This window comes from Amblyomma americanum, chromosome 10, assembly GCF_052857255.1.
Source record: "Amblyomma americanum isolate KBUSLIRL-KWMA chromosome 10, ASM5285725v1, whole genome shotgun sequence".
Lineage (NCBI taxonomy): Eukaryota > Metazoa > Arthropoda > Arachnida > Ixodida > Ixodidae > Amblyomma > Amblyomma americanum.
Genome location: NC_135506.1, coordinates 39,756,546 through 39,778,826, shown reverse-complemented (window position 1 = coordinate 39,778,826; position 22,281 = coordinate 39,756,546). Strand labels below are relative to the sequence as shown.

The 22,281-nt window shown below is 47.7% G+C and overlaps 1 protein-coding gene across 1 annotated transcript; it reads right to left on the bottom strand.

The window, feature by feature from the left end:
• Positions 1-11,289: 11,289 nt before the first annotated feature.
• LOC144106268 (uncharacterized) lies at positions 11,290-21,195 on the bottom strand. The gene is made up of 4 exons (XM_077639030.1): positions 21,023-21,195; positions 18,155-18,294; positions 13,968-14,076; positions 11,290-12,788 (listed from the first exon to the last, which is right to left on the bottom strand). Exons 1-4 carry the CDS (start codon positions 21,178-21,180, stop codon positions 12,368-12,370), a joined length of 828 nt encoding a protein of 275 aa, XP_077495156.1. The 5' UTR covers positions 21,181-21,195; the 3' UTR covers positions 11,290-12,367.
• Between the last annotated feature and the right edge of the window lie 1,086 nt (positions 21,196-22,281).

The following is a 22,281-nucleotide window of genomic DNA, read 5'->3' as shown; positions in this document are numbered from 1 at the left end:
CTCCTCAGCGTCAGCAGAAAGATGGTCATCGGTTGCGCAAGGGAGCATTGCGTCGAGCATCGTCTGAACCTCCCTGCCGTAGAGGAGGCGGAACGGTGTGAAACGGGTCGTCTCTTGAACTGCTGTGTTGTAGGCGAATGTCACGTACGGTAGGATCGTATCCCAATTCCTGTGTTGTACATCGACGTACATCGCCAGCATGTCCGCCATAGTCTTATTAAGCCGCTCTGTCAGCCCATTTGCCTGCGGGTGGTAAGCAGTAGTTTTCCGGTGGGTCGTCCCGCTTAGCTGAAAAATTTCGGTCATCATCTGGGAAGTAAATGAGGTTCCTCGGTCGGTAATGACGTAGGTCGGGGCGCCGTGCCGAAGTACGATCTGATGCACGAAGAAATCCGCAACCTCGGACGCTGTGCCACGGGGTAAGGCTTTGGCCTCGGCGTATCGAGTGAGGTAGTCTGTGGCAATGATGATGTACCGGTTGCCACCCGAGGACAAAGGGAACGGACCGAGAAGGTCAATGCCGACCTGATCGAATGGGGCGCGTGGTGGTGCAATAGGTTGGAGGAGTCCCGGAGGCTTGGCGGTCGGGGCCTTACGGCGCTGACATTGCCGACAGCTCTGCACATAGCGTTTGACAACAGTGGCGAGTTTGGGCCAGTAGAACAGCTGGCGGATTCTGGAAAGCGTGCGAGAGTATCCTAAATGGCCAGAGGTTGGTTCGTCATGGCACGCAGAAAGTATTTCCTCCTGAAGTGTTGTCGGCACGACGAGGAGATACGCGCGCGAACTGGAACCAGGTGTCGACCTGGAACCAGGGAACGACGACAGGTGTCGAGAAAAACATTTAGGAACGGTGGCTGGCTGGCCTTCCAAATAATCGATGAGGGGTCGTAGCACTGGATCGGCGCGTTGTTGGGTTGAGAAATCAGAAGAATTGATAGCCCCAAGGAAACTGATGTCGTCGTCCGTGTCGGGGGTTGCGAGTTCGACAGGCGCACGAGAGAGGGTGTCGGCGTCTTCATGCTTATGTCCGGACTTATAAACAATGGTGAGGTCAAACTCCTGCAGGCGAAGGCTCCATCGCGCCAGGCGTCCAGACGGGTCACGCAGGTTGGTCAACCAACACAAGGAGTGGTGGTCAGTGACCACTTTGAAAGGGCGTCCATAAAGATAGGGGCGAAATTTCGCAGCAGCCCAAATAATGGCGAGGCATTCTTTTTCTGTCGTCGAATAGTTCATCTCTGCGCGTGACAGAGCGCGGCTTGCATAAGCGATGACTCGTTCAACGCCATCCTGGCGTTGCACGAGAACCGCGCCGAGGCCGATGTTGCTGGCGTCGGTGTGTATCTCAGTGTCACCTCGCTCATCAAAATGGGCAAGAACGGGCGGCGTTTGAAGTCGCAAGCGGAGCTCGGCGAAAGCCATTTCTTGCTCGTGGGACCAAACAAAAGGTGTGGTGTCACGGGTGAGGCGAGTCAGCGGTTCTGCGAGGTCAGCGAAATTTTCGATAAAACGCCGATAGTAACTGCAGAGCCCTAGGAAGCGCCGAACAGCTTTCTTGTCACGTGGCAGTGGAAATTCCGCAACCGCGGCCAGCTTGTCGGGGTCGGGCTTCACGCCGGCGGCGCTGACGACATGGCCGAGAAATTTCAGCTCCTGGTAACCGAAGTGGCATTTTTGGGGCTTCAATGTCAGGTTAGCTGAACGAAGGGCTTCGAGGACCGTCCGCAGGCGATCAAGGTGTTGACTAAATGAGTCGGCGAAAACCACCACGTCGTCGAGATAGACTAGGCAACACTGCCATTTAAGACCAGAAAGGACAGTGTCCATCATCCGCTGAAATGTGGCAGGCGCAGAACAAAGACCGAAAGGTAGAACTTTAAATTCATAAAGGCCGTCGGGAGTGACAAAGGCCGTCTTCTCACGATCTCGCTCATCGACCTCAATTTGCCAGTAGCCACTTTTTAGGTCGATGGACGAAAAATAACGAGCGCGCCGAAGGCGGTCGAGAGAGTCGTCAATACGTGGCAATGGGTAAACGTCCTTCTTCGTGACTGCATTCAGCTTCCGGTAATCGACGCAGAAACGGAGGGTGCCGTCTTTCTTTTTAACGAGGACGACCGGCGAGGACCATGGGCTGTTGGAAGGCTGAATAACGTCATCTTCGAGCATCTCCTTAACTTGGGACTTAATGACTTCGCGCTCTGTAGACGATACCCGATAGGGGTGTTGACGGATCGGGTGTACGTCATCGTACGTCACGATGTGGTGCTTGGCTATGGTAGTTTGACGCACTTTCGACGAGGAGGCGAAACACTGTCTGAATTCGAGCAATAGTGCACACAGCTGCTCCCGTTGGCTGGTTGACAGCGCGGAGTTGACATCGAGGCTCTCGAGGGGAAAATGAGGCTGCACTGGTTCTGAGGAGAAGCACTCGGAAACATCGGAGATGCGTTCGATAAAGGCTACGGAAGTGCCGCGAAAAAGATGCCGATGCTCGTGCGAAAAATTGGTAGCAAGTACCTGTGACTGGCCACTGTGAAGATGGATCAGACTGCGGGCCACGCACACGCCTTGCGTCAACAGTAATGACAGGTTGGTTTCGGTGATGGCGTCACCGTCTTGAAATGATTCGCACTCAACCGTAATGAAGGCGCTGGTTCGAGGCGGCAGGGTGACTGTGTCCGTAGAAACTCGAAGTGTCTGGCTTGGTCGCGGCGCGTTGGGGAGGGCGACAGCACTCTCAGTTGAAAACGTGACCTTGTTATCGCGTAGGTCAATAATCGCCCCATATTCACGCAGAAAGTCGACACCTAAGATGAGGTCGCGCGAACAGTTATTCAGAACAAGACAGCAGACGACAAATGTGGACTCCCGGATTTGAACTCGGGCGGTGCACATGCCGAGAGGTGCAATCAAATAACCGCCCGCAGTGCGAACGTGTGTGCCAGCCCATGGCGTGAGAACCTTTTTGAGGACGGCGGCGAGCTGGCTGCTTAAAATCGAATAATCAGCACCAGTATCTAATAACGCTCGAACGTGGCGACCATCCAGCATCACAGGTATGTCTAAGGAAAGCCGCTCACGAGATGCAGGCTCCGGAGAGGACGATCGGGCACAGGCGTCGTTGTCTGCAGGCTGTGCCACCGGTAGTTCGTCGGCGTGGCGTGTGCTTTCTAATGGGGTCAGTGCGTCGGAAGTATCGGAGAATGCGGGCGTCTGAATCGGTGAGGCGCCGTCATGTGTCAGTGTCGATGTGTCGAAGCGAACGGGTACTGCGGACCTCGGAACCGTCGAAGCGTCGTTATGTCGAGGGAGTGTCGCTGTGTCGGAGTGAATGGTGACCGCGGACTTCGGAACCCGCGAGGCGTCGGCATGTCGTGCCCGCGGCGATGGGGGGTCCCCCTCAGAACGACGTCCAGCGAGCCCACCCCCTAAGGTCGCTGGTTGCAGTTTTCCCGCCGTGGGCTGGGCGACCGGCCTTGCGCCGCCCGGGAAAAACTCGCGGTAGAAGGTGAAGGACGACTCCCGGGCGATGGGGATCGAGCCCGCTGGCGACGAGACTGTTGCCAACGTTGGTCTTCAAGAAAATCCGCGACGGCCCTGGGTCGTTCGCCATAGCGGGGTCGAGGAGAATCGGGGGGAAACCCTTCGAGGCCCAGACGGCGGTAGGGGCAGTGCCGATACAGGTGACCTGGTTCCCCGCAGTGAAAGCATAGGGGGCGTCTGTCGGATGTGCGCCACACGTCGGCTTTGTGCGCGGACGGTCGGGGAGCTTCCACGTACTGCAGCACGGGTGCAGGCGGCCCCGGCACTTCAGCAGGAGCCGGAACGAAGGACGCCGGTGCTGGAGCAGGGGACTGCAGGGCTTCGGCGTAGGTGAGACGACGGTCAGGCGCGAAAGGAGGAGGGGATGGACGAGCCTCACCGGCAGGTAAGGACGGCCGGAGCACTTGCTGCACCTCCTCGCGGACAAAGGTCGCCATGGAGCTTTGAGCTGTGGTAGGGGCCCCGTACAGCTGCCGGATTTCTTCGTGCACAATCGACCGTATGAGATCGCGTATCCGGGAGGCATCGGTGCCGTGGAACGGTAACTCGCTGGAAACGGAGGCGGCGGATACGGGTCGATCGTACGCGGATGCTCTTTGCTGAAGAACCCTCTCGATCGTGGAAGACTCAGTGAGGAACTCGGCGACAGTCTTCGGAGGGCTGCGGACAAGGCCGGCAAAAAGTTGCTCCTTGACGCCACGCATGAGATGGCGCAGTTTTTTGTCCTCGGGCATTGCAGGGTCCGCGCGTCTGAAAAGGCGCGTCATGTCCTCGACATACGCTGCAACATTTTCATTGGGCAGCTGAACGCGAGATTGCAGAGCGCGTTCTGCCCGTTCGCGACGATCCGAGCTGCCGTATGTGTCTAGGAGCCGACGCCGGAACTCACTCCAAGAGACCAGCTGATCTTCGCGGTTCTCGAACCAAATCCGAGCGCCGTCCTCCAGGCTAAAGTAGACGTTCCGGAGCTGGGCGGCGTCATCCCACTGGTTGAATGCGGCAACGCGCTCGTAGTGCTGCAACCAGTCTTCCACGTCTTCAAAGATGTCGCCGTGGAAGGACTTCGGGATGCGGGGGTTCTGGAGCGTGAAGTAGGGTGTCGACGCCCCAGGCATTGGGATGCTCAAGGCAGGTTGCTCCGTGGACATACCGGATGGAACAGGCTCGGGGGGTAAGCCTCGAATCCGGCGGCGAGTACGGTGAACAGGCGTCGTGACGGAAATTGGACTGGAGCTCCGACTAACGGTTGGGGTACGGGACATGAGATCGATCCGACCTCCACCAGATTTGTCACGGTGTTGGTGACAAGAGAGGACCTGTTAGAAGGCAGGGCTCGGCAGCACGTCCTTCAGTTGGCGAGACGGCGAACTTCAACGTCTTTTTAAAACGAGAGCACCACGAGCGTCGTCTTCTTTCCGAGCGCCACGAACGCCACCTGGCAATATCTATGTAGGAATATGTTAGAGATGTTATCAGGCCCTGGTGCTTTCTTAGTGTCCAGATTTAGTAAAAGGTTTAACACTCCTGGTTCAGTTACCGTTAGTGGTTCGATTGTCACGCCTGTGCTAGAGTTCATTCCTGGTAGCTCTCCGTTATCCGTTGTGAAGATGGAGCAGAAGTAGTTATTTAAAGTAGTTGCTGCATTTAAGTTATCCTCTTGCGATGCCTTTCTTTCACCTTGTTTTTTAGGGTTTATATAACGCCAGAATTTTTGGGGAGAATTTTTCAGAAATTTAGGAAGTGTTTGTGTAAAATAATATGTCTTGGCCCTCTTCATTTTTCATTTCAAATCATTAACAGCGGAAATAAGTTTTAGAACTGTTCGTTGTGACGGATGGTCTTTCTGTTTCTTTCTGAGTCGTCGAACTTTTTTTTTTGCGTGGATTACGGTTCGAGTTATCCAGGGGTTATGTTTGTGGGTCCTTTTAGTTTTCAATGGTACGTAGTTAGTGACACAGTATGACACAACTGTTTTAAATTTATGCCATAGGGATTCGATGTTTGTGTTTGTATCGTGTGCGAGATCTAAACGTTTAACACTGAGGCTTGTACAGGATTATCCTTCAACCCTACGCAAATGCACTGAAAGGATATACACCACAAAAACGGCTTTGCAACTTGAAAATTGGCAGGCGTACAATGAGTACAATTTCAAAACTGTCTTTATCTGTCACTTTTCATGTTTGTCGAGGGTGCGATTAAACATAATAAATGCTTTAAAAATTCACACCATGCTCAAAAAAGGCATTCTGCATTTTTGCAATGCTAACAACGAAAAGACCCCTTACAGTTTTTGCCTGCGCCTGCAGCGAAAGAGCCCTTGGCAGCACTGAGAGGAATATTGAAGCTAGAGGACTTCTCTGACAAAATGAATCTAAATTTACAACGTTTGCACTTGTTGCTTATATAGCAAAGTTCACCAAGAACTAGAGTAAAGGTGAGCGGCTTTATGCGCTGGTCATTTCGCACACTCCTTAATCACACGTGCTTCACATTTTGTCTATGTGTCCACCCAGTTCCAGGGATGCTACCGCGCGTTTCTTTATAGCAACTCATAACTTTTACGAAGGCACTCCGTCTTCTCATTGCGTTGCCGCTGTTTATTTCATTTTTTCCCTTTGTTTCCCTTCCCACGTGTAGGGTAGCCAATTGGGCATCGCCTGGTTGACCTCCCTGCCTTTCCGTCCTTCTGTTTCTCTCTCTCTCTCACTCTTCATGACTTGAGAGGTGCGAAGAAGCTCGTGATTCGGATTAAGCTACGGATCAAGAGTAAACCGTAGTCAGCGAGGACAGTGGATGTCCGTACCACTGATTTCCCCGCAATACGCAGTATGGCGTAAGGGTTATTCAGTGTTCCCCTGTTAAACGCGTGTGCACAAACTTGCGAATGTTTTCGGGCAGGGCATTTGCAGGAAGCAACGTTACTAGCGCGTGCTATTTGTGTTTACCCTGACTAAAGTTTGCTGACTGTCCCCTGCCGCGTCTCATATTCAATGACTAAGAAGGCAAAGCAAGGCATACAATCGGCGGACACGTGATTTAGAAACGGAATCATACGTATGTACAGCGGGGTTACACGTTGTCAACAGGGTAGCGCGTTTTCAGCGGCGGACATATCCCATAAAGACCTCTCGCCGTTGAGTTTCTTGGGACGTCTAGCCTTTTTGGACAAGCGCGAACAGCGCCTTTTTTTTTCTAGATGTGCACAATTCAGGATTCTTTTCATGGAATAAAAAATGTCAACAACGTAACTACAAGGCGTCGCAACCGACCTTACATGTCAAGCAATTTCGGACAAAAATTTTGAAAATTGAAAAATTGTAAGATAATTTTACGGTAACGTTGGAGGTAATGGCCCATTTTTTTGATTTGCAGCAAAATCTTTCTTTTAAAATATTTTCATTGGTCGCTTCGAACAGTTAAGACTACCATAGAAAACCAATGGGGAACGCTTTTGACGATAGCAAAACGTTAACGGAAAAAAAAAATCTCAAGACTGGGGTCGAGTGCTCTGCCGATATGTTGACTGTTATCCTGAAATCTCGCACTATATGAAAAAAATTCGTTCATAAATGGTTTCCCGCTCGAAGATGCTTTTGTTCATAATTGCTGGGTATGGCGCACTGACACAAATTTCCGACGGAAGGAATAAATAAAGAAAGAGGAACCTTTCTTGGATCGTGAAAGGCTACTGCACCTTCCTTCTTTTCTCGATGTGCAAGCAAGTGCACAGACCACAGCTTCTTCGCGGAAGGGGCAGGACCTTGAACTGCCCTCACAGACTAGGCTTGCAAGGCCGTGCAGTAGTGAGAGTGCAGGAAGTCAGTGCTAAGCAGCCGCCGCCGAATGTTTTAGCTAAGACGTAGCCTAGTTTTGCCGGTAATTTCATTTCTTTACATTTATGCAACCAATCTGTCCAAATTACCGTTATTATCTACAATTGAGCTCTTTTTCTTTAAATACAAATTATACGGCATTTTCTTTTTTGCTTCCGTAACTTTTTATTCCTAAATTCGTTTTTAAGCACTGCTTTTAAGCCAGCAGCCTTCTAAAAGCTTTTTAGTAGGGTTTACCAAAGATTCATTCGCGTTGGATTTGTTTTCTCTAAACACTAGGGCCTGAGAGATAGGATCTCTTTTTACGTCGACACCTGGCTAAATAATGTGACATTCTAGTGAAACTTTTTGTCAAACATCGCACGTGTGCCATCCTCTCGGTGTAAAGTTCTTTTTTTAGCTCGATTTTTAAGAACCCTGATATCGCTTCAAAGAGTAGGGCGCCGCCTTTTCAATTATTATAGAGCGATTCCAGGCTGATTATGAAAGAATTGTTCCATAATTACCTTAGGACTAAGTCTATCTCTCAGCAGTCTGGCAGGGACGTCTGTCATGCAGTGGGCGTTTGCGTGCAACGTGCGGATGTCTTCGCCGCAGGGGACAACGTCAAATCGATTAGTTGACTCCTTACGCACAGTACTGCAGCTGCGATAGCAGAATTATCTCTCATTGGTAAACAGTGTTTCTGGCGTGAATTTAACAATTGTAAAAGAATATCTTCCTGCAGACAACAGTATGTGCAGAAGATTTATTGGCGGGGTTTTCATCTACACTTTACATTCGAGTGCCGGCCTCATGGTTTAATGAGATTTTGAGGACGCAGTATATGCTTGTTTTCAGCAGCGCAAGGGACAAAGGACGAGACAAGTGCACAGGCACAGCGCCGTGTCTGTGCACTTGTTTTGTTCTTTGTCCCTTGCGCTGCTGAAAAACAATGTCGCACCAACTTGCCCAAGCTTCTACAGTATCAGCAGTATATGCTGCTGATTAAATGTGTCACTTAAGCTACCACTTCACATGCACAATGTCCCTGCCATTGCAGCTGTACTCCGAACAATCTTTTCTGTCTTTTTCTCTCTCCCTCTCTCTGCTTGCAACAGCCTGGAAGGTCATGCGATATTCTATTTGGATCTCAGAACCATGTTCTTCTCACTTCAGACACCCCTCGGAAAAGCTGTTTTGTCTCCTCTGAAACACAAGTGAAGTACGCCTCCCACAGCGACAGTGAACGAGGGGTTGGTCTGTTTCACAAACGCCAAGAGATAAATGATAGCTGTCTGAAGCGCGTTGTCTACTGCAATGTCGCAAACGTCCGTTCTGCAGCCCGCAGAAAGTCATTGGTACCGAGAGAATTTCGTGGCTTTATCTCTTCCTCTTCGATCTTCGCGGTCTTGACAACCCCAGAAACATTCTTGGGGACTGGATGTCGACACGTGGATCTAATTTCAACCCACTCGCCTTATCTTACACAGCCACATAGCAGAAATTCCTTTCTCTGCTTCAACACCCACAACACTTCAGTTTGTTCCCACTAAGAATGGGATGCGCCAGGCATTGTGGTTCCTCGCAGCAGCTAGAAATGAACTCAGTAGAAGCACGGGCACAGTATAAAGAAGTGTTACATGTATCCCGCCACATTTTCAGCGTCTTTCTTGCCACATATAACGTGAAAAGGTAAACTCAAAGGGCTGTAGTCTAACAGACTGGTTTCCAACTGGAGGAACATTAAGGCGGAGCAGCCAGACTGTGGTGGCGAGACAACTAAGTTTGTCCTGAAATGGTGGCTCTGAGTGATGCAGGTCGTCGTTAATTACAGATCACTGGGATAGGTCTCTTTTTTTTCTGGTATGGCATGGTACGGTGCGGTGCGGTTCGGTATGGTATGGTATATGGTGCGGTATGGTTTGGTTTATAGGGTTTAACGTCCGAAAGCGAATCAGGCTATGAGGGATGCCGTAGCAGAGGTCTCTGGAAATTTCGACCGCTTGGTGTTCTTTAGCTTGCACTGACATCGCAGAGTACTTACACGGGCCTCTAGCATTTCGCCTCCATCGATATGCGACCGCCGCGGCCGGGATCGAACCCATGTCCTTCGTTTCAGCAGCTGAGCACCATAACCACTGAGCCGCCTTCATGGCGAATGGTATTGTATGGTATGGTATGGTATGATATCGTATGGTATGGTATAGTATGGTATGGTATGGTATGATATGGTATGGTGTTTGGATTTTAACGTTCCAAGCCGAAACGTGTGCTACGTGAAAAGGTGTAGTGGAGCGCTCCGAATTTAGTTCCACCTCCAGAATTTATATACCGTGCGCTGACATCGCGCAGCATGCGGTCCCTTCTTTATAAGACCCTGCTTTCCCAGCGAGGTGGCGTAACCAAAATTCAGGCATGCTGCGTCGTGTAGAAACGATGTACAAAGACGTGTGGTAAAAACATTCGCGAGAATGAATACTGTGCTTGCTGCCCTGCCCGTGCAGCGCCGCTGCCAGTTCAACGTACCATGATATTTTTGTATATTTGCATCTGGTGCTTGCTTATTGTCTGGACCAAAGGTAACTTTATTTTTACTCGTTTTTCTTTAGTTAACAGTTATTAACGTGACTGTTGATACCTGCTGTAACTGAAAACCTCAGGACAGCTGTAGCAAGCCGTTAATAGCTTTCTTTTCGTTTCTGGCAAGTACTTTTTTTTTTACAGTGAATACTCTTTTACAGAGAATATGAACTTTGCCGACCGCTATCAGCGCTGTTCCCGGCCGCCTTCTAACATGTGCGGGCGCCAGCATAAGTTTCAAAATTATTTCGACCGTATGAGAAGACCGTTCGCCTCTTTCACCTACACACTACAGTCAATGAAAAGCTCATTGTGTGCCCGCCTTATTAACGCAACAGCGTTAAGGAGCTCGTGTCGAAGAAAAGCCGGCGTCGTCGGCGTCTTTGGCCGTGAGCAAAAAATGGCGCATCTCGGTGGACACCTGAACCGCGCCCTAAGGGAACCGATTTTAACGCGATAGCGTTAAGGGTTGATTGATTGATTGATTGATTGATTGATTGATTGATTGATTGATTGATTGATTGATTGAAGCATGGATTGATCGATTGATTGATCGATCACTGATTGATTGGTTGATCTATCGATTGATTTATTGATTTTTTGTTTATTTATTTGTTGCACGATGGATCGATCGATCAATCGATTTTTCCTTCCCTTACGGCGCGATCCGGGTGTCCAGCGAGAAATGTGAGACAGGCGTCATTTTCTTTCGTTAAAAGCAATTGTACATTTCATTTTCCTTTCCTTACGGCCCCGTTCGGGCCTCCGCTGAGATATTTGAGACAGGCGTCCTTTCCTTAAATTGTCCAACGGGCCACGCGTCGCGCCGATCGGGCGATGGCGTTCCGTGCACCCCTCGGCAACGCTGCGACACGCAGTCGCGTCTCACTCTTAAAGACGAAGCTTAAGCGTCCTCCAAATTTTTTTCTAAAATTCTAATCCGGTCATCTACTAGTTTCGCCACGCAGTAAATGTTCTATGCCTATGTATCGAATACATGGATGCCATTGTCGTTCATATTTGATATTCCACTTGTTTACATGTCACGCAAAACAGCACTCATTATAGTTTAGGCAACGTTATGATTGAAATTGCAATTTTTGTTGTGTGGCGTCAGATGCGGACAAGTGATGTGCAGGGTGCGCTTGTCGAGATTCCGCACTGCAGTATAGCCTTAGTAAATTTGTTAACAACGTCGCTTAGAAAAGAATTTTAAGCAAGAGCTTCGAGACTTATAATTTATGTGAACTCGAACATTTTTCATTTGTTAAGCACCTAAAGGAAAGTGATTTTGGACTTTTTCACTCCTGCGTTGGTGCAATATTGCACGGCGATGCGTGAATAAAGAACTCGAGTCAAATTTATTTTTAAAAAATCATACGACACGCAACAGTTACAGATCAAAAATGCAAATCTGTAGGTGAGCGTCAAAGCACGTTGCATTAAAATGAATGTATTTATGTGTCATATAACTACACAGAATAAACCATCTGGGACCCGGAAAAATGCACTCCAAACTTTCCTCTTTCCCTATAGGTTTGGTTAAACTCCTGCTACCAAATCAAGGACATGTAATCAAACTTATTGCTTGAAGTTCTTTCACGTTAGATTCATTTACTGCGATGAAAACAGGAAAAAAAGATCTCTTTTAAACGCTTTACGGTCCGTCCATTCAGCGCCCTTTTTACTAGAAAACAGAATGCATGCCCCAACTTTGGGGCAGCTGAATAGCAATTGTCTTTCACAAATTAATTTTCTCTTCGGATCTTCGCGTCCACGCTGCAACGGGCCAGCGCTTCCACTAGTCGCCATAGTGCTAGGGAAGGGTCAGTATATCGTAGGGTACTGACCATTGTTACATGAGCAGACAATTACCCTGGGACTTACGAATACCGGTTTCAGTTATCCAAATTTCATGTAGTACACAATATATGCACCCTCGAAAGCAATTTCCGCGCCTGGAAACTCAAGATCGGACGGCGGCTTTTAGTCTCACCGCAGCAAATACACGTACTGCGCGCGAAAAAAGCGAGTTACTTTGTTGCAGGAAAAGTTCCCATGAGACTCAAAGTCCAGGAAGGCAACAAAGACGCATTTTCGTGGAACTAGCACCTGCTTCAACGAGCTCTTGCTCATGCACTGCGCTGCCGGAAGCTCAGAAGTTGAGTTGAATTGAGTTGAGGTGTTGAATGCTACAGGTGGGGTTAGCCTTGCTTTATCTGCCGCCAATTGCTCCACCGTAGCGTCCCTTCTATATTAACAATGTCCTAAAGCCTGTCGCATCTACCCTGCTATGCGCACAGTCTCTTATAATAGCACACATTCTCTTTTTTTGTTTCCATACTTGTGATTGTTGCCAATGGCACCCACCGCGTCCTTACAGAGACTTCTCAACAGTTTATAAACTCTTCTCTACCACCCTAAATGCGCAGAAGAGCAGCCGCAACTAGACCGATGGCTCCGAAGGCGTTGACGGCAGAAGCCCCACTGTAAGGCCCTTCCGTGTGGTCTTTTGAATGCTCTGTAGTGGAAGTCGCAGTTGAGGAAGACTCCGTAGTCGACTCATGAGTCGGCTTCGTGGTTGGCTCCGTGGTCGGCTCAGGAGTCGTCGTTGGGGCCTCAGTTGTCGCTTCTGTCGAAGCCTCAGTGGGGGGAGTGGTCGGTGTTGTGGCCTGAGTTGTTGAAGGTGTTGTGGGCTCCACCTCCACCGTCTCGTCGAACCAGTTGAGTTGGGTGGCGGCATCCAGAGCCAGTTTCACCGTGTTCAAGTGTTCGGCGTTGGTGACGTTGTCGCATTTTTCAACAGCCTTCTTCACGCAGTAGCTGACGTCCTCGATCATTCTGCACGGCACAAAAAAAAAAAGAGGTACGTCTAGGCTAAACTACAGCATCATAAGTTGTCGCTACTGCCGGACGGCGCCCTACAAACCTAATTGTGGTTTTGGCGTGTCCGCGTCCTGTATCATATCCCTGCTTTGAATAAAGTGTTAATATTATCAGTATTTCATCACATGAACTTCTTATCCAGTCTACTGATGCTAAGGAACATTCCGTCATTGATGCGCACGCCAAGAAATGGGGAATTTGTATGGTGCTCAAAAAGCGTGTATTTTTTTTCTTCCTTTCACTACACGCCACAAGTAAACGTAAAAGCGTCCTATATCTTCTTTTCTTTCAAATTTTTCGTAATGAGACTTTTATAGCAATGACGCCTGCACGCCATTTCTTTCCTTGCGATGTCTGTAAAAGGTAAGCCCGTTGACAGCACACTCTACCGACCGGCTACCCTGTCGGCGTTAGCAAGGGCTTTGTTCACGTTCCGTTGTAACTTTTATCACATCCTGGTGCTGCAGATACTCGTGACAAACGACAACGAAAGGCGGCTGATATTTCCCGCGCGTTTATACTAAGTCAGGACTTGCAAATGGCGTAGTAGCAAGAAGTTTATGTTGCCTGCGGCTACCCCCTTACCTTGTACATTCATCCTAACATCACAAAGTATGGTTCATGGTTCATGTGTGGTAAACTCAAAGCGACTCAGGCTAAGAAGGGCGCCGTAGTGAAGGGCTCCGGAGATTGCGACCCCCTAGGGTAGTAACACCTTACCAGCAGTAACTTAATCTCGCGTTGCATAGTGGTAACCGTCCTGTGAGCTTTTCTTTACATATTCCTTCGTGTCCACGGTCTCCAGACACATTGTAAATTGTAAATTGCGGGGTTTAACGTACTAAAGCGGCACATCGGCTATGAGGGACGCCGTAGAGGAGGGCCCTAGATCAATTTAGACAACTTAATATTGCATAACGCGCTCTGACATTACACAGTGCACGAGAAATTTTTTATTTGGACTACAGCTAAAAACAATTGCCACGACCGGTATCGAACCCGCGACCTCGGGATAAGCAGCGGAACGCCAAAGCCACTGAGCCTTCACGGCGGGTCTCCAGTGACGTTCGTTCGCCATTTTCAGTGACGTTCGTTCACATGTGCCAACGAGTCCCACCTAGATTCGGAACTTACGCGTAGCTCTTCTTCCTGAAGTTGTAGAGGCTCTGGGCGGCATGCGGCCTTTCAACCACGCATTTGTTGATGACATCGGCGTTTAGACATATGTGGAGGAAGCCAGGAGCTGAAAACGAAAAGAAGAATACATGAACGCTGGCGTGTGAAATGAACAGACTTTTTTTTTATTAATCTGCCTGAGACATTTAAGCAACATGTTCAGATAACTTGCTTCGGTGTTGAGTCTTTAGTAAGTCTGCTCAGACATGCTTCGGCGTTTTTCTCAGCTTTGAAGAGTTCAAAGCTGAGAAAATTGGGTCAGACGCGGAGCCTAATTACCAACCATAGTAGCTCGTTTGGCGAGAACAGTTTAAAAAAGAAACTCAAACGTGGTACCGCACGTAGTGCAGGCCTTGATTACTCAGGTTCGATTATGCAATTCGAAAAACCACTCGACACCCATTCTGCGGTGACTACTTTCATGAGTCATCGTTTTTTTTTCTCTTTTCCACTCTTCAGCGTGGATAGGATTGGATTCCAAAATGGGCGAATAATTCACCTCGGTCGCTATGAGCTTCCACGTCACAGACGCCAGCTATCAACAGTGAAGGTGCAACAGACGAGAGGGTGAAAAGAGTAATTAGAAAATACGACCCCCAGGGTGCTAAAATGTCACCATTTTTTTGCAGAACATGACGGGTCCATTCTTTGAGCTCTCCTATTAAGGTCACGAATTCATAATAATAATAATTGGTTTTGGGGAAAGGAAATGGCGCAGTATCTGTCTCATATATCGTTGGACACCCGAACCGCGCCGTAAGGGAAGGGATAAAGGAGGGAGTGAAAGAAAGGAAGAGGAGGTGCCGTAGTGGAGGGCTCAGGAATAATTTCGACCACCTGGGGATCTTTAGCGTGCACTGACATCGCACAGCACACGGGCGCCTTAGCATTTTTCCTCCATAAAAACGCAGCCGCCGCGGTCGGGTTCGAACCCGGGAACTCCGGATCAGTAGCCGAGCGCCCTAACCACTGAGCCACCGCGGCGGGTCACGAATTCATAAGTGAGAAGGCTTTTGGTCCTGCAATTGCTATGGGCCTGCTTGCGTCCCCGGCAAATATTTATTTATTACGCATTGCCCTCATTTTCCCACATAAACACAGTACTATCGAATAACGCTTCGATTGTTGTTTTCTTTTTTCTCTTCTTGCCTACTTGCGGCCCTTAGTGCATGGCTATGTTGTTCGTAAAGGTACTTTTTCTCTTTGTAAAAGTACCATCTTTCTTTAGCTCGAAAAACTTTCTACAGCTAGGCTCCTCGGCTCGGCGATTTAATCAGAGAAAGCTGTAATTGCTTTGTTTTAGTCATTTAGCCCTTCAATTAACCATGTAACCAACATCGTCGGCAGTAGGAGAAGCCTCGCCGTGGTTATCCGAATCAGCGAAATTTGATGCGGCCACCTCTCACCTCCCGCCCTCTCTCTCTCTCTCAAACTCTCTCACCTGCCATGGTTTGCAGGTTGCAGCTCAATTTAATTTAACAAAACAATTAAACTATTATTTACTTAAATTTTTTCACGAAGTAATTAACCACTTCCGAGTGACTTTGTAGATTCCGCAGTAGAATTAACGGCTATACGCCTAAACAGAAGTTGTAACAACTTCTGCTGTAATAGCAGGGTGTCTATGTTTTCATCGCATGAATCGCCATGAAGTAACCGTAAAGATGTGTGTTTCGGGCTGGAAACTTCTGAAGAATACGGGTGTAGCTAATGAAGGCTTGTTGTTGGGATAGTCGACAGATCTCTCGAAAAAAGATTCTGGCTAGGAATAAGCGGGAACTACTCTTAGTGTTTCCTTCGTACCGCAGAGCAAATTCAAACAAAAAGAAGGTTTTCATCCTTGTTTATCTTACTACACACTAAACAAATTCTCACCCTTAAGGGTGCGAATCGGCTGTCTCCAGAGGAACACCCTTTTAGGTGCTAAAAAGGGTGCAGAGATCAGCACCCTTCAGGAAGGGTGCACAGTATGAAAGTTTAGAGGGCGCGCATCAGTCCACGGCTTTTGCTTCATGGGTGGATCAATGTGTAGCACCCTTCTAACATGCATTTGTAGAGGTGTTATGGAAAAATAGTACCCTTTAATTAGGGGCAGCCATTGCATCCTCTAAAGTATCATTAAGTGCACCCTTCCTTAAGGGTGCTGATCTCTGCACTCTTTTTTAGCACCCAACAATTGGAAAAGGGTGTTCGTCTGGGGGCAGCTGACTTACACCATAAAGGGTGAGAAATTGTTTAGTGTGTAGGTCCTCCTAAATTTTTCTCCGCCATAGAATTGTTTCTCTTATACATAGGTGTCAGTAGCACAGCTGCCAAACGATAAGGGTAGCTAGCACACCTGTTGGCAGCTCTAAATCGCACAGCCGGTTTCATTTCGCATGATTCGTTAAATTTATTGTGCTTGGCCTTTACTCCTCTATGTTTAAAACTGGGGACGAAATTACCTGGCATAATTGTTGCTGCTGCAATGCCTTCAAAAAGAAAGCTGTTGCGGTGGCTCAATGGTTATGATGCTCGGCTGCTGACTCGAAAGACGCGGGTTTGATCCCAGACACGGCGGCTGCATTTCGATGGGAGAGAAATTCCAGAGGCCCGTGTGCTGTGCGATGTCAGTGCACATTAAAGAACCCCTGACGGCAAAATTCCCGAAGCCCTACATTACGGCGCCTCTCATAGTCCGAGTCGTTTTGCGAATCTAAACCCCACAAAACCAAAGCAAAACCTTTCCAAAAGAAATGCTGTGTTCCTGCTTTGAACAGCACATTGAGTTTGTCTGAAAAAAGAAGCAGTGCGAATAATATAAAAGGAGTATTTTTAGAGCTACAATGTTTCTGGCAGCATGCTACAAGCCAGATTAATGTGATAAATGCTGCATGAGAATACCGACGACATAAACAGCGTTACGTTTAACAGAACATGCACTGTGTAAAAACATCCGCGAGCGAATGCGCACTTAATCCGGCAAAAATACAAATCTCCTTTTCATAAGATATGTATACACGCCGCTCAGTTCGTTCTTCCATTTAGCTGCGCAGCTAACTACGTAATTGTACACAACGTTAAACAGCACGCAAAATGGGCACTCAGAAACTATAAATGAATATTGTTACTGCTGCGCGCCGCTTCCTGCATAAATTGGCTCAAGAAATCTGTAGTTCGTGAAATCCCTGGTGAGGTAGCTCTGTGACTACGGTGGTAGGCTGCTGAATTCAAGCCCGCCGGCCGGATAGCGGATACGGCGGCCACATTTCTACGGAAGCGATATGTAAAATCTCTCGAGCACTGAGATTACTGCCGACGTTAAAGAACCGCGGCTGGTTGAAATCAGTCCGAATCCCTCCGCAACGCCATCGTAGACAGTCTACAGCGTTTCGCTGGCCTGCAAAGTTCTATTATTCTCTAGGCTGATGAAAACAAGGCTTCCATCCGCATTGAAAAACGCGGTGGTGGTCTCGTAATAATAATAATAATAATAATAATTGGTTTTTGGGGAAACGAAATGGCGCAATATCTGCCTCATACATCGTTGGACACCTGAACTGCGCTGTAAGGGAAGGGATAAAGGAGGGAGTGCAAGAAGAAAGGAAGAGAAAGGTGCCGTAGTGGAGGACTCCGGAATAATTTACACCACCTGGGGATCTTTAACGTGCGCTGACATCGCACAGCACACGGGCGCCTTAGCGTTTTTACTCCATAAAAACGCAGCAAGAACAGAATTCAGGCAAGTACTTGCGTACGAAGCTGTTACGGTACGCTTCAGCGATGCTAGTACGTGAGCGCTTCTGTAAGCTTCATTAACTATATTTCTTTTCAGTGAAAAGCATCGTGGAGCAGCTATTTAAAGGAGTAATAGTTAAGAGGCTCAGTTAGCCGAAAGGAAACCAGAGTCATTCGACGTGTTTCGAGACTCTACAGAACTTCGCCCACACTGAGTTTAGACTCTATGTGTGTGCGAGTCGTTCACAGTACTCGACAGACCACCGCGCTCAGGTACTAATTAACACTTAATTCACATGTTAAACAATCACATGACTCGATGACGACAAGCGCGCGTAGGAACTTATCTTCCAATACGTGGGATTCTCGTTCACGCGCAATATGAGAAGCGAGTAGGTGATTCCACGTAGGGGACGGAAAATACTAACCCAAGCATGTCTCCATATCGATGCTCAACCTCCGCAGGAAATCGTAGCCGATTTCGTGGATGCGGAACCGGCGCTTGTCGTTTCCAAAGCACCCAGAGTAGAAAAGCTTGCACTTGGGGTCTAGCGGCAGTTCCTCCTTCCTGCAAAAAAACATCAGCGTTGCCTACATCAGCTAAATTTTATCCGCAGTATCTGTGCTTCATAGAAAAATTGACATCAAAAATTGCCGCACAATTAGGGATTTCCCACCATCATCCGAGTAAAAAAAAAAACGACAGGACCTTGTCAAAATACGACCAAATGTTTTGTAATTTTGTCGTGTCGACACAATGGTGTATGTTTGTAGCATTCTTCTGTAGTACTGTAGTTTACCTCTAATACTTGTCATGTGTATGTAGTACTTTTTTGTGGTAACTAATCAAATTTTGCTGTCACTACAAGAATTTCTGTTACAAGCTTTCTGTCAGAAACATTACAGAAAATCAGTTGTCATGAAAGAAGCTATTCTGTTGCGCTTTTCGACTGAGAAGTCATTGGCGGATGGTGAGAAATAAAGCCATTTGTGTCGAAAACAACCAGGGTATTAGGTTACATCAGCGCCCTCTGTATTTATTTCTGCAACGCAAACACTGAACGAAACTAGGGTACACTTCCGAGCCATTAGAAAATTCCAACACACCTCATATTCACCTCCACCAAAAAACAACCGTTTTTGCTGTAGGTGCTGGTGACCGTATCTTATACGCCTTTGTTTCGTGGTAGATGTTTGTGGCATGTTAAATACTTGACTGCTGTTTCGCGTTTACTGGAAAACTAAAATAGATCATCCTCTTAACGCAGTAAGTGATGAAATTATGAGTGGATCCATAAGACATAGAGAGAAGTAAAGTGCATATCCTGTATGTTAATAAAGCATTCTCCTCACAGTCCCCGTTAAACACAACCTTCAGAGCGCCACGATCTCTCCCCAGTCATAAGAAGTTCAAAAGTAATATTGCGTATTATCCATAATTTCTGTTTGTAATATGGCGGATCACCTATAATATCTAACTGTAACACGGCGCATCATCAGACAGTAAAAACTGTCAGCACAGAACCAAAAAAAATGAAGCCATCTGTAGAGTGGTCATGGCTGGACAGAGGACATGTCAGCAATGCGAATATCTACCGTAAAAGACAGGAATAACTGTGCGCTCCCTCAGAGTAGTTCTCGCTCTGAAGAACGCGTGCTAGCCCTCCAAGGAGCCCCATTTTTCCCACCCTTAAATATCAATAGCCACTGTGACCTTGCATACAAAGCTGAAAATGCAGCATCCATAAAAAGAGGAAGTGGAAATCTTCACTGTTAACAAGAGACGTTACCCCGGTGATATGAGACTGGCGGTCTACTCCAGGTGACGGTGATAACGAATGATTTGTACACACTTACACAAATGTCAAGCGCACAAACTTATGCTCACATTAATTACTCAGAGTGCATATGAGCTTTGTGTCCCTGAGCTATCTCGCCGCGCTCCCCTGATGAACTCGCTTTGAGCACGAGGTCATCGTCCAGTTAGAGATATCCGGGAGGAAAAAAAATGGCGGTTATGGGAATGCGCTAGGTTTTTCAGTGAGGTGCGTCTACCCTCGCTTGCACGTCTCTTCTTGAATTCTGTCCTTCGGCCAGGCGGTAATTGTGAATGCAGAATGCAGAAGTAAAGAATGCAGCCTCCCGCACCTGATATCTTGTAGGAGAAATCTGCCCCGCAGGCTGCAGAAATTTCCGTATTTTTGTTCGCTTAGCAAAGATGACCTCCATATTTATGCCTGGGCGCTGCACCACTTCAGCGGGGACGTATCAGCCGTCATCGTGGGGACATAGGACTAGGGTTCCCCCTCCCTTCAGTTAAAATTATTTATCGGTGGCTGATTTTTTTTTTTGGCGCCAATAGCTCGGCGGCGCACGCAATACTGTTTCCAAGCTCTCTGTAAGAAAGAGATGCTTGGTGCAACGAGAGAAAGAAACGACAGAATTTGCGCTAGGTTGAAGCAGTGGCTACACTAAGCGGAGTTGTAATGCCAAACTCAATAGCTGCTGCATGACCTGTTGCAGTTAAGTGCTGATGAGCGTAGTCCAATGCCAAAAGAAAGGAAGGAAGCACACATATCGTGCGGTGCGTTTCATGTATTCAGATTATTCTTATCGCACCCGCGTAAAATCACTAAAATTTCGAGCTAACCTCCTCTGCCTTGAATCGCGCCGAACGATAGACTTTGCTCTCATCATAACTTCTACTATTCAGCCCTGAGCACTTCCGTCATCACCCCAGCCCACCGTCATTCACGCTGTATAAGAATCCCAAAGCCATGCATCCACCTCAAGCATCCATCTCTCCCATCTCAAGTCATTCTTCAGCCAGACTACCAGAAGGCAGACCAACTTGCCAATGGCAACTGTACAACATAACACTCCTGACCGCTTCAAGTCATCAATCGCAGAACTAGTTACAAAATACATGTCAGCCCACCCATCATGTAATGACCCCTTTCGGGCCTTTGAGGTACACATAAATAACTCGGAACTCTGAACAACTTAGAGCAAGCTGCCGGGCTAGTTGGTGATGCATGTTAAAAACTAGGAAGCGCAAAATACCGGACGAGGGACAGAGTAAGGGACACAAACCTGTGAACCGGTTTTTGTGTCCCTTACTCTGTCCCTCGTCCGGTATTTTGCGCTTCCTAGTTTTCAACTGAACAACTTAGGATGGCGAGTTTTTCCGGGGCGGTTGGGCCTAGTAGCAAAACCACATGCAAGAATGTGCCATCAATTTCAGTCACTCAGGGTAGAAAGCATGATCATATAGGGTCGTATTTGAGTTCCAGTACCTGGCACAAAGGGTGTCGAAGATTTGCTTCCCGTCAGGGTACTCAGGCAGCAGACGGTCGACAACGAACTGCTTGGAGACATCGTGGTAGCATTCGTAGGCTAGGTCGACGCTGCAACGGACGCTGCTCACGACTCCTTTGAAGAGAATACAAGGCATTAGAATGATTGGCAGTGGTACAAGACAAGGTGTAATGATGATATTAGAAAAGTTTCAAGTATAGGGCAGCCATCGCTCGAGCAGGGATGGGTAACTGAATCTCTGGGAGAGGCTATTGTTCTAGTGTTTGTTGCTTTCGCTTACTAGACAAAGTATAAAACTCCTCTAGCAATTGCAGGTGATATGTATTCTCAAAAACCTTTAGGAGGATATATATTCCCAGATACTTAGTAAAAAAAGAAAGTAATGTGCAACAAAAACTAAATATGGCACCGCGCAGCATGAGCCTATACTTTGAAGCACGTAAGCATCAAAAGATGTTATGTGAAAAAGCGACGTATCGTAAATACTTATCAGAAAGCAAGAATATTCAAGCAATAAAGCTAAATTCTAACCGTTAAAAAACGGTTTACCTTGTGCAACAGCTCCGGCGAACAAGATGCAAAGTACCACGACCAAGTTAGACGTCCGGGGTGCCATGTTAGTACGCAAGAGTATCCGACAGACGAGCCAGACTACCGCCGTGAGTGTATCACGTTCCAACTTTATACTGGACTCGAAACGATACGAACATAAAAAAGGAAAGAAAAGAAACAACCCATCTCTCTGAGTCAGAGAGGTCGTTCGCGTCCTCCTGATCGCGATAGACAACGCGGGGCGTATAGGTAGTCCACTGCACTTGCTGCTTATCTTACACATTGTTTAACCTGCTCTATCCCCAGTGTGGCGACGTCATACTTACTCCTCCCCCCCCAAAAAAAATCAGGAATAACAACGCTGAAACACACACTGTGGCGACTTCTTGCAAACCAAGCATTTTGATAACTGAACATAATGAGTTACTCTTTACAAGCTTCGTTAGCGCTGCTGAACCTTCACTGCTCACAAGAAATACATCGTCAATTCCCTTTGTAACTTGGTCGTCTTCGCATGACATGGAATAAAACCTCACCAAAATGGTGTCTCCGTGTAGATGCCGGTTCCGCACTTGCCACGCGTACTATCTGTGAATGTCTGTCTACCATCGCAACAACTCACTCTCCAGACCACTTGGCGTTGTTTACCACCTTTCTTCTTCGACGGCCACCATCACCGACCATC

Coding starts and splice junctions, on each gene's coding strand:
- LOC144106268 (XM_077639030.1), bottom strand. CDS start 21,180: ATGCCTTGTATTCTCTTCAAAGGAGTCGTGAGCAGCGTCCGTTGCAGC. Junction 14,077..18,154: donor CGATATGGAGACATGCTTGG/GTTAGTATTTTC, acceptor TTTCGTTTTCAG/CTCCTGGCTTCCTCCACATA. Junction 12,789..13,967: donor TTCAGGAAGAAGAGCTACGC/GTAAGTTCCGAA, acceptor TGTGCCGTGCAG/AATGATCGAGGACGTCAGCT.